The 12,649-nt window shown below is 48.6% G+C and overlaps 1 protein-coding gene across 8 annotated transcripts in view; it reads right to left on the bottom strand.

Annotated features, from left to right (window-relative positions):
* PTPRF (protein tyrosine phosphatase receptor type F) overlaps positions 1-12,649 on the bottom strand; it is a 597,274-nt gene that overhangs the window by 169,637 nt on the left and 414,988 nt on the right. For all 8 annotated transcript variants that reach the window (XM_069227811.1, XM_069227807.1, XM_069227815.1 and 5 more), the window contains one exon: positions 3,982-4,170. In XM_069227811.1, coding sequence (XP_069083912.1) covers positions 3,982-4,170 — 189 coding nt within the window. The remainder of the gene's footprint in view (positions 1-3,981; positions 4,171-12,649) is intronic.

Here is a 12,649-nt window from a genome sequence, read left to right as displayed (position 1 = left end):
CATACGTCATGCCTTTTCCGGTGGTTAGCCCGCCTCGAGCGCAAAGGCCAACTACTGAAAACATGACACTCCATGTTTTCGATATGGTTTCTGGACTACTTTTTCTCTTTATTTTGTAGGCAGTGCGATCTCGCTGGGCAGTAGTCAAACGCTTTGCATGACATCGACCCTGTTACGTAGATATTTGCACTTTTGCCGGTTACATGGATAATTGCACTTTTGCCGGTTACATGGATAATTGCACTTTTGCCGGTACGATTCACTGCAAACGAACTTCAGTTTCCTTTTTGTGTATCTGCTTTGCGCTCATGGCAGCCGTCGACTTGCTTATGTGAAACTGTTTTACTTTTAATTTTCAGTTTATGTGGCAAGAAAAGTCCGGTTAGGAGTTTACAACGCTAATAGCTTTAACTCAAGCAAATGCGAGACCCATTGCATTGCAAATGCTTGTTTTCAGCTGTCTGTTGTCTAAGATCTACTGTGCCCAGTTTATGATACTTACAACGGACTTGTGATCAAGCCTGTTGCATACCATTGGTCGGTTTCCTTGTCAATGTCATTTGCCTGCTTCTTATTCGATGCCTTTTTTTTCCTCTATTTCCATGTTTGCCCCTCATCTGGAGCTTAGCTTCTTTACCACTAATTTGATTGGGTGACCTACATACCTTCCACTGCTTGCATTCAAGGTACTCCTTTTTTTCTTTTTTAATTCAACACTTCATGTTAGTGCAGCTGTTTTCTTGCTCTCTGCCAAGTGTGTGGTTTCCCCCTTGAAATCGCCGCACATTGGACCTTGTGTGTTTCTTTTTCCTCTCCCTCATACCCAACTCGTCCGTTGCTTCCCCCACCCCCAGTTGTGTTTTTTTATTTCTTTCAAATGCTCTTTCATGCCTTTTTTTTTTAATTTACGGCTCCAAGATTGATGTCTGCCATCTTGGATCTGTAAATGAAAAGTTAAAGGGAACATAACACAAAACAGCGGTTTCACGATTATTCCGCACATAAGCCACCCTTCCATTACTTTCTTTTGCTGATGCTGTTCCACATTTCTAGTTTTTTTGTCTTTTTGCCGATGACGCACATCTGCAAAAAAAATGCAAATCCTAAAGGTTGGATAATGTCATTGGAAAGTACACGAGGCCCACTGGCTTTGCTAATGCTGGTTACATTTTTTGTTGACCCCCTCCAGCTTCTAACTAGTGTCATTTCTAGAACATCCGGAAACACAGAGGGGAATCATTCTCATCACGAGAGGAACAGTTTCAGCACCTCCATACTCAGTCCCGTTCCTTTCCAACGCTGCGCTCGGAAACCCTCCGCTCCCCCCACCCCATGCAGTTAGAAATAATTAGGAGACGTGATATTCCGCCAAGCACCAGCGCGCGAGCCCGGGCCCTGTTTATGTGGAGGATAAGTGAGAGGTCGAGGGAATATTCACAAACAGCAGATTTATGTGAACAATTAGTGGCGGCTCCTGTGCGCAGGTGGGGGAGGGGTGGGAGCGCTCTGATGCAAGCAGCACTATCAGTCGGTGACGTCAGGGGGGGCGGGGGCAGGTCGCTGCCACTTCCTGTATGGAGAGACAACGTGCAAGGGGGCCCTTAAAGCACACGCCCCATTGGAAGCAGCTGGAGATTTAAAGGTGCATCGGGAAAAAGTGCAATCTGTCAGAAACTCAAAAAACGGATGCTAGGGTGTCCTGAAGATGGTACCTGGGTCTGGGGCTGAGGACTCTTCAAATGTGCCCTAGAATAAACCCCAGGGTGTCTAAAAGTGAGACTGGCCTCCAACGAGGTGCCATTGGAGAAAGTGCAGGGAGCCATGCCCTCAAGGATGGATGCCAAGGGAGTACGTTCGGGGAGCCATGCCCTCGAGGATGGACGCCAAGGTGCGGTGGGAAAAGGTGTAGGGAGCCATGCCCCCAAGGACGGATGCCAAGGGAGAAAGTGCAGGGAGCCAAGCCCTCAAGGATGGGCGCCAAGGTGACATGGGAGAAGGTGCAGGGAGCCATGCCCTCAAGGATGGACCCCAAGGGAGAAAGTGCAGGGAGCCATGCCCTCAAGGATGGATACCAAGGTGCCAAGGGAGAAAGTGCAGGGAGTCATGCCCTCAAGGATGGATACCAAGGTGCCAAGGGAGAAAGTGCAGGGAGCCATGCACCACAAGGATGGGCGCCAAGGGAGAAGGTGCAGGGAGCCATGCCCACAAGGATGGGTGCCAAGGGAGAAGTTGCAGAGGGACATGCCCTCAAGGATGGGCAACAAGGTGCCATGGGAGAAAGTGCAGGGAGCCAAGCCCTCAAGGATGGGCGCCAAGGTGACATGGGAGAAGGTGCAGGGAGCCATGCCCTCAAGGATGGACCCCAAGGGAGAAAGTGCAGGGAGCCATGCCCTCAAGGATGGATACCAAGGTGCCAAGGGAGAAAGTGCAGGGAGTCATGCCCTCAAGGATGGATACCAAGGTGCCAAGGGAGAAAGTGCAGGGAGCCATGCCCACAAGGATGGGCGCCAAGGGAGAAGGTGCAGGGAGCCATGCCCACAAGGATGGGTGCCAAGGGAGAAGGTGCAGAGGGACATGCCCTCAAGGATGGGCAACAAGGTGCCATGGGAGAAGGTGCAGGGAGCCATGCCTTCAAGGATGGGCGCCAAGGTGCCATGGGATAAGGTGCAAGGAGCCATGCCCACAAGGAAGGGTGCCAAGGGGGAAGGTGCAGGGAGCCAGGAGCCATGCCCACAAGGATGGGTGCCAAGGGAGAAGGTGCAGGGAGCCATGCCCACAAGGATGGGTGCCAAGGGAGAAGGTGCAGGGAGCCATGCCCTCAAGGATGGGCACCAAGGTGCCATGGAAGAAGGTGCAGGGAGCCATGCACACAAGGATGGGTGCCAAGGGAGAAGGTGCAGGGAGCCATGCCCACAAGGATGGGTGCCAAGGGAGAAGGTTGCAGGGAGCCATGCCCACAAGGATGGGTGCCAAGGGAGAAGGTGCAGGGAGTCATGCCCACAAGGATGGGTGCCAAGGGAGAAGGTGCAGGGAGCCATGCCCACAAGGATGGGTTCCATTGGAGAAAGTGCAGGGAGCCATGCCCACAAGGATGGGTGCCATTGGAGAAAGTGCAGGGAGCTGTAAACAAAGATAGTTTCTAGGGAGGAAGAAAGTGCACGCAGGCATGTGTTCAAATATGTATACCAAGGTGCCAAGGGAGAAAGGGTGGGCGCCATACCCTTCAGGATGGAGGCAAAGTGCCATGGGAGAAAGTGCAGTGGCCCAAGCTCTCAAGGATGGACGCTAAGGTGCCATGGCAGAAGGTTCAGGGAGCCCTGCCCTCATAGGTAGACTTCTAGGAGCTATGGCAGAAAGTGCAGGGAGATGAAACTTGAAGATAGTTTCCAGGGCACACAGGGAGAAATTGAAAGGTGCCAACAACCCAAGGATGGGCACAAGTTTGCACTTGGCGAAAGTAGGGTGCATTAAATATAAGGATAAGCGCTAGGGACCTGGGAAAAAAGTACAGTGAACCACACGTTAAAGCTCAGGTCCCAAGGCGCTGATATGTGCCAAGATGGTCTTGGAGTGAGTGCAAGGGGTCAGGAAGACAGACATGATTTCTTGACACAGTAGATAGAAACTTTGCAGACTTCAGCTCAGTGCAGGGCATTTTGTGCGAGCCCCAACATTTAAGGAAAAACGTGGGAGCTGGTAATTCATGGTGGGTCTGCCCAAAATGCCAGAGCCTTTAAAGAGTGCAGTTAGCCCATGGTCAGTCTCAAGATCAAGGGTGCGTGGAGGAATGCGCAGATCATCATTCGCTGGGGTTCGCTTACCACTGGTGACACTTAAAGGTGCTGGCTGAGTGACCCCGCTGACACGTCACTGACCCACAGACACCACAGCCTCTGACTTTAGATAGTTGTGCTAACTTCTCACTCAGTCTAACCTCCCCACAACAGTGATGGGTGGGCAGCAAGCCCAAGGGGCGCCTACCTGAGCGCAGCTGCTTGATTCGCCCACTGCTGGTGGCGGTGTCCACGGGCAGGAAGTCCTTGAACCAGGAGATCTCAGGATCCGGGTTCCCGCTGGCAGCGCAGAGCAGGGTGGCCGTCCGCGTCTTCTCCACCACCTTCAACTGGGGGCCCATGTCAATGGCGGGGAACCCGTGTGGAACCTGCTCTTCTGTGGAACACAAGGGGTGGACCGTGAGATACAGCACTGAGGGGCACAATGAACCAATCATGAGATACAGCACTGAGGGGCACAATGAACCAATCGTGAGATACAGCACTGAGGGCCACAGTAAATTATAGGCTACATCACTGAGAGGGCACAGTGAACCAACCATGAGATACAGCACTGAGGGGCACAATGAACCAATCGTGAGATACAGCACTGAGGGCCACTGTAAATTATCTATAGGCTACATCACTGAGAGGGCACAATGAACCAACCATGAGATACAGCACTGATGGGCACAATGAACCAATCATGAGATACATCACTGAGGGCCACATTAAATTATCTATAGGCTACATCACTGAGAGGGCACAATGAACCAACCATGAGATACAGCACTGAGGGGCACAATGAACCAATCATGAGATACAGCACTGAGGGCCACAGTAAATTATCTATAGGCTACATCACTGAGAGGGCTCAAAGAACAAGCCACTGAGGAGCACAAACTATCTATAGGATACAGCACTGAGGGGACCAATGAACACACCATAAAATACAGCACTGAGGGGCACAACGAACCAACCATGAAATACAGCACTGAAGGGGACAAACTATAGGATATAGCACCGATAGGGGACAATGAGGAAACCATTATATACAGCACTGAGGGGCACAGTAAACTATCTATGGGATACAGCATTGAGAGGGCTCAATGAACAAACCATTCGATACAGCACTGAAAGCACAAACTATCGATAGGATACAGCACCTTGAGGGCACAATGAACAGACCATAAGATACAGCACCAGAGGGCACAATGAACAATCCTTGAGGTGCAGCACTGAGAGGGCACGATGAACAGACCATTAGATACAGCACTGAGAGGTTGCAATAAACCATAAGATACAGCACTGAGGGGCCAGTGAACTATCTATAGGATACAGCACTGAGAGGGCACAATGAACAAACCATAAGATACAGCACTGAGGGGGCACAATAAACAAATGATAAGATTATTGCACAGAGAGGGCACACAAACATACCATAAGATACAGCATTTTATGGGCACAGTAAACTATCTATAGGATACAGCACAGAGAGGGCACAAAGAACCAACCATAAGACAGCACTGAGGGAGCATAATGAATAAACCATAAGATACAGCAACGCGTGGGCAGAGCAAACAAACCATAAGATACAGCACAGTGAGGGCACAATAAACAGACCATACGATACAGCACTGAGAAGACACAATTAACTAATAGTAGAAAGCGTCATGGTGGGCACAATAAACCAACCTTAAGATATAGCACTGAGAGGTCACAGTAAACAAACCATGAGGTACAGCACCAAGAGGGAAGGATAACTAAACCAACAGATACAGCACCAAGAGGCCACAAGAAGCAAACAGTAAGATGGTGCACTCACAGGAGAGTAGAAACAAACCAATGGCTACAGCACCCAGATGACACAATCTCATAAGGAATGTTCTTTTCAATCCCTGTCACTTGCTCAGCCACATATAATGTTCAAAGGTCTCGGCACACACACAATGTTCAAAGGTCTCGGCACACACACAATGTTCAAAGGTCTCGGCACACACACAATGTTCAAAGGTCTCGGCACACACACAATGTTCAAAGGTCTCGGCACACACACAATGTTCAAAGGTCTCGGCACACACACAATGTTCAAAGGTCTCGGCACACACACAATGTTCAAAGGTCTCGGCACACACACAATGTTCAAAGGTCTCGGCACACACACAATGTTCAAAGGTCTCGGCACACATACAATGTTCAAAGGTCTCGGCACACATAAAATGTCTAAAGGTCTCAGCATACGTACAATGTCTAAAGGTGTCAGCACACGTACAATGTCTAAAGGTCTCGGCACACATACAATGTTCAAAGGTCTCGGCACACATACAATGTTCAAAGGTCTCGGTACACATACAATGTTCAAAGGTCTTGGTACACATACAATGTTCACAGGTCTCGGCACACACACAATGTTCACAGGTCTCGGCACACACACAATGTTCACAGGTCTCGGCACACACAATGTTCACAGGTCTCGGCACACACACAATGTTCACAGGTCTCTGCACACACACAATGTTCACAGGTCTCGGCACACACACAATGTTCACAGGTCTCGGCACACATACAATGTTCACAGGTCTCGGCACACATACAATGTTCACAGGTCTCGGCACACATACAATGTTCAAAGGTCTCGGCACACATACAATGTCTAAAGGTCTCGGCACACATACAACGTATAGAGGTCTCAGCATACATACAATGTCTAAAGGTCTCGGCACACACACAGTGTTCAAAGGTCTCGGCACACACAATGTTCAAAGGTCTCGGCACACACACAATGTTCAAAGGTCTCGGCACACACACAATGTTCAAAGGTCTCGGCACACACACAATGTTCAAAGGTCTCGGCACACACACAATGTTCAAAGGTCTCGGCACACATACAATGTTCAAAGGTCTCGGCACACATAAAATGTCTAAAGGTCTCAGCATACGTACAATGTCTAAAGGTGTCAGCACACGTACAATGTCTAAAGGTCTCGGCACACATACAATGTTCAAAGGTCTCGGCACACATACAATGTTCAAAGGTCTCGGTACACATACAATGTTCAAAGGTCTTGGTACACATACAATGTTCACAGGTCTCGGCACACACACAATGTTCACAGGTCTCGGCACACACACAATGTTCACAGGTCTCGGCACACACAATGTTCACAGGTCTCGGCACACACACAATGTTCACAGGTCTCTGCACACACACAATGTTCACAGGTCTCTGCACACACACAATGTTCACAGGTCTCGGCACACATACAATGTTCACAGGTCTCGGCACACATACAATGTTCACAGGTCTCGGCACACATACAATGTTCAAAGGTCTCGGCACACATACAATGTCTAAAGGTCTCGGCACACATACAACGTATAGAGGTCTCAGCATACATACAATGTCTAAAGGTCTCGGCACACACACAGTGTTCAAAGGTCTCGGCACACACAATGTTCAAAGGTCTCGGCACACACACAATGTTCAAAGGTCTCGGCACACACACAATGTTCAAAGGTCTCGGCACACACACAATGTCTAAAGGTCTCGGCACACATACAACGTATAAAGGTCTCAGCACACATACAATGTATAAAGGTCTCAGCACACATACAATTTTCAAAGGCCTCGGCACACATACAATGTCCAAAGGTACCAGCACCAGCTTCCAAGCATTCAACCCTTAACCTACTGAGTGGAAGGTTCTTTGTTTTTTGTAAGGCATGTGGATTCCCACCTCTCCTCTCAGAGGCTTCAACCAATCACAGAGTATGCTCCCACTGTCTGCCTGAAACATCACTCAGCAGGGCGGAGCAACCAAACATGTACCAGTGCTTGAAAAGGTCCCTGTCTGTGATGCCATGCAGAAACAGCACCCACCCTTTACACTGCCTTCTCTGCTTTGACATTTAATACCCTCACTCTGTCAGCAAGTTTACTATATGTGCATTTACTGACCAAAAATGTCAGTGTGCTAAAAGAATCAGAAAAAAACACATTTGAGATATGTATTTCCTAACTTTAGGACTGTAAGAACATCACTAACAAATATTTTAAAACACATCTAAAATAAAGTAGGTTTGTTTCTTTAATAGTTGGGTTAAGGCTGTATTGAAATGAACTAAAAATTAAACAAATTCCTTCAGTTTGCTATGGTTTGGGGCTTGTGTTAGAATATCTATTAGCATAATTGAAGTGAATTAAAATGAAGGCTTTTGAATTAGAGGTGTTTTAGCAAACGCTGTTTAACAACAAAACACATTTTATAAGTATTCTACATTAATGCAGCTTAGGATTCGAGCACAAATTAATTCAATGCGATGTGAGTGTTAATTTACACAGTTTAAATGGAATTATTTTGGTGTTTAGTACGCGCTACGACATAAATAAGGTTACTATTTGAGTTTAAATACATATAATTCAATAAACTGATAGAACTAAGGTCTACTACCTCAGAAGAAATAAAATAAACGCTAGGGGCGAAGTAAGGATAATTTTAATGCTAGGAATTACTGGGCAACGTAAAGGTGGGACAAGGCGAAAGTAAAGGGATGGGAAAGTAATGGTGGTGCTAGCTAGGTTATGGTGTAGAAAAGGCTATGGATTAAAGGTGGTTGAAGTAAGGGTGGGGCGAGAAGAAACACAGCCCCACATTATGTCCCCGGATCTCAACACAAGAGATGCTGTTGTTTTACATGTGCTCAGAGTCCTAAAATGGAACCCGGTCATCGTCGAGTGTTCTCCGGGGCTGGGGAGCGAAGGGCCGACAGCAGTAAGGAACCTCTCGCAGGCAGTGGAAAGTAAGTCAAGGGTACAGGAAAGGTGGAGTGAACATGGGAGTCTAATGGCTGCCTTTGTTCTGGTGAATGCAGGTGGCGGTATTGCTTCAGGTAAGGGTAGGAGTCCGCACGGCCTCAGGTAAGCGGTGCTGGCCTGTCCTCAGGTGAGAGGGAGGGGTGCCGGTGGCCAGTGGCGTAACGAAATCTGAGGGGGTCCCCCTGCAAAGTACATAGAGGGCCTCCCCTGGACTCCAACCTACCATTTTGCCCTACCGCCAAAAAATCCGGTGTAATTTTGTGGTGAGGTTATTTTAGCGTTTATGTAGACACCTTTATCTTAGCTTGGGTCCAAGGCCTGCACCCTCTCACCTAGTCACTTGCCATTTTATTCCTTATTATTTTAGCAAGGCTTCATTTTAGTGGCAATGTTGTGTTATTTTTATTATTTGCCCTTCCATGCAGAATTTGTTATTAATTTCTTTGCACAATATTTCATCCTGTGCTCACTGCAAGGCTGCACACAATAGTTTACTGGGTATTGCCGGTCCAGAGAGTACACAATCTACCCTATACTGAAAAATATGTGACGTCACGTCAGAGCAGTTCTCTGAACACCCCCATATTTTATTATAAAACAGCATGCTGCCCCCACCACCTTAGAGGGGACATTCCAGCCAGCTTGCCATCTCACGCTGCACGTTGTTGCAGTCTCTGCTGAAACTCACGCTTCCTCTTCCGCTATGTGGGAGCATTTCCAGCAGACCAAGAGACCTCTTCTTTACATCTAACACAGGTATGGGGAGTTGGCTTCTTTCCCGGGACCAGATGGGCAGATTAGTGGTACCACTGCTATTTGCTCTCATGTAAAAACTTAGTAGCGTAGGTAGAGATATTAGATACACTATTGTAACAATATGGTGGGACTCTTCCTGTGCTAAACTTTCTTGGTCACCGCTGTAACAGTGTTGTGTTTCATTATCCTCATAATCACAATTCACGCCTTTTTACATAGAACGCAGTGGCTTCAATAAAACCTATTGAACCAAGATTCTGCTTCAGGTTTGTCTTTGCATGTATGTGACTTGTATAACTGAGAGAAAGGGGTACGATCTCTTCTACCTCAGCTTCCCTGAGGAGTCTCAGTGTCATGCCATAGGCTGCCGCAAATCATCTTTACCTCTGGTACTGGTGAGGTGCTGCTAGCTAGCCGGAAAGGTAAGGCCGACAGATGTCACACAGTGTGAGATCAGACCCAGACCACCGCGCTTGGTGGTGCTGCCACCCTAAATCCAGTAGTCTCTCCTTACTACAACGGGAGTTCTACGATATTTTGACTGTGTACTGTGCTGAGGGGGCCCCTGGAGCTTGTAAGCCTCCTGCACAGCTGGGGCTAATGTGATGCCACTGGGCATGGCCTCATCAGGTGTGTGCCAGCATAGTCTCAGGTGAATGGGAGGGGTGTCAGCAATGGCTCAGGTGAGAGGGAGGGGTGCTGGCATTGCCTCAGGGAAGGGCTGGTGCCAGCATTGCCTCAGGTGAGGTTAGGTGCCTGCACTGCCTTAAGTGAGGGTGGATGTTGGCATTGCCTGAAGTGCTTTCATGTGCTGGCACTGCCTCAGGAAAGAGCTGGTGTGTGCCACAGTCTCGGGTAAGGGCAGGTGGCAGTTATACCCACAGGTAAGGGCACATCCCGGAAATAGCCCCAGGTAAGGGCAGATGCTGGCAACAGCATCAGGTAAAGATATAGGTGCTGGTAGTCGGGGTGCAGGAGGGTGCTGCAGCACCCCCAAAAATAACAATGCTGGAGTTCAGAAGGTGAACGAGCAATAAAAATGCCTTTAAATTCTGTCTTTATCTCGTCACATATGTTGCATGTACAAAGACAAAGGTCATATGTCAGGCTATGTCTCCCGACAAACTGCTGCTTATCTGGAAACTGGTGTGTACTTTAGTTTCTATGACAGCAAACAGAGGATTTTGTAAAATCCTCCTGTGGTACAGAAAGTGAGGGGAACTGCTGCATGACATCAGTTCTTATCTGACACACAACATTTAAATACCAAATGAACTATGTGCATATTTCAAATTATATGAGCAATTAGGACAGCAAAAATGAAGTACATTTTTTCTAATTTTGAAGAGTGATGCAGACAAAACATTTTGATAAGATCAAAATAAATCAAGACGCTTTACTTGGTAATGCGCACATTTTAAATATTTGCGGAAACTTGATTTCTACACATTATCTTTTTTTGTGCTATATAGTATTACCAGTAAAACTGCATGTGTATGCAAAGTTAGAGGCGATTTCAACGGGAAATAAACTGCCTGTAAATGACTGTGTGCTACCACACCAGCGCTCCAAAACGCACCGCCAGCTGGATACCTGACCCTACCACTCCCCTGCTGAATCCCATGGCACGTGTCCTACACTTGATTTTTTGACACGCTTGGATTTTTCACACTCCCGACTTCAGTGATATACCACTAACAGCAGCACCCCCACTCAGAAAATTGTTCCTGCACCACTGGGTGAGGGCAGGTGCTAATTATAGCCTCAGGTATGGGCATGTGCCAGTTACAACCTCAGGTAAGAACAGGTGCCACTTATAGCCTCAGGTAGGTGCAGGTGTCAGTTTTACCCTCAGGTAAGAACAGGAGAACAGGTGCCAGTTATAGCCTGAGGCAAAAACTGGTGCCGGTTTTAATCTCAGTAAGAACCGGTGCCGGTTTTAGACTCAGGTAAGAACCGGCGCCAGTTTTAGCCTCGGGTAAGGGCAGGTGCTGGTTATAGACTCAGGCAAGTGCAGTGTTGGTTATAGTCTCAAGTGAGGGCAGAAGCCAGTCACAGCCTCCAGTAAAGACAGGTGACAGTTACAGCCTCAGGTAAGGAGAGGTGACAGTCACAGCCTTTGGTAAGGGCAGGTGCCGGTTACAGCCTAGGGTAACGCCTCCGGTAAGGGCAGGTGACGGTTACAGCCTCCGGTAAGGGCAGGTGACGGTTACAGCCTAGGGTAAGGGAAGGTGGCGGTTACAGCCTCTGGTAAGGGCAGGTGACGGTTAGAGCTTCAGGTAAGGGCAGGTGACGGTTAGAGCCTAGGGTAAGGGAAGGTGGTGGTTACAGCCTCTGGGAAGGGCAGGTGACGGTTAGACTCTAGGGTAAGGGCAGGTGACGGTTACAGCCTCTGGTAAGGGCAGGTGACGGTTACAGCCTCCAGTAAGGGCAGGTGACGGTTACAGCCTCCAGTAAGGGGAGGTGACGGTTACAGCCTCCAGTAAGGGGAGGTGACGGTTACAGCCTCCAGTAAGGGGAGGTGACGGTTACAGCCTCCAGTAAGGGCAGGTGACGGTTACAGCCTCCAGTAAGGGCAGGTGACGGGTACAGCCTCCAGTAAGGGCAGGTGACGGGTACAGCCTCCGGTAAGGGCAGGTGACGGTTACAGCCTCCGGTAAGGGCAGGTGACGGTTACAGCCTCCGGTAAGGGCAGGTGACGGTTACAGCCTAGGGTAAGGGAAGGTGGCGGTTACAGCCTCTGGGAAGGGCATGTGACGGTTAGAGCTTCAGGTGAGGCCTGGTTTAAGACAGGCAGCACCAAGTGTTGGCCACCTGCTTACCTGCTTCACCTGCCACCTATCTAACAATATCTTTAAAAACTCCTGTGATGACGACAGGAGGTCACACATAACCCGCATGACCCTGCAATGTCGGGAATCCACCAATCACAGCACAGATTTAGCTCTCTCTGCGCATCCTTCGAGAAACACCGCTCTGCTCTTTCAGATTCACTCCACAAGTACAAACTGTCTCCTCCGCTCCCGCCTCCAGACCCCACCGGATGAAAACTCGACTTGTTAGCAACACAAAACAATCTTTTCTGCCTTCTCTAAACGGAAGTGGATGAATTGCTGCGACTCTGATGCAGTTGTGCATTCCGGATAATGAAAAATTACCTCCTGAAAAGATGTAGATTGTGTGGAGGAGTTGAGCGCATTTTAATGAAGTGAAACTGCGTCTCCCTCGAAGAGGCCGAGTCAGACTGAGTGCTCGGGCTACTGAGACGCAGCAGGGTAGGGGGGTATCTGGGCTACCGAGACGC

Source organism: Pleurodeles waltl, chromosome 4_1 (assembly GCF_031143425.1).
Source record: "Pleurodeles waltl isolate 20211129_DDA chromosome 4_1, aPleWal1.hap1.20221129, whole genome shotgun sequence".
Classification (NCBI taxonomy): Eukaryota; Metazoa; Chordata; class Amphibia; order Caudata; family Salamandridae; genus Pleurodeles; species Pleurodeles waltl.
The sequence above is the reverse complement of the archived record's forward strand: the minus strand, read 5'-3'. Positions and strand labels throughout refer to the sequence as shown.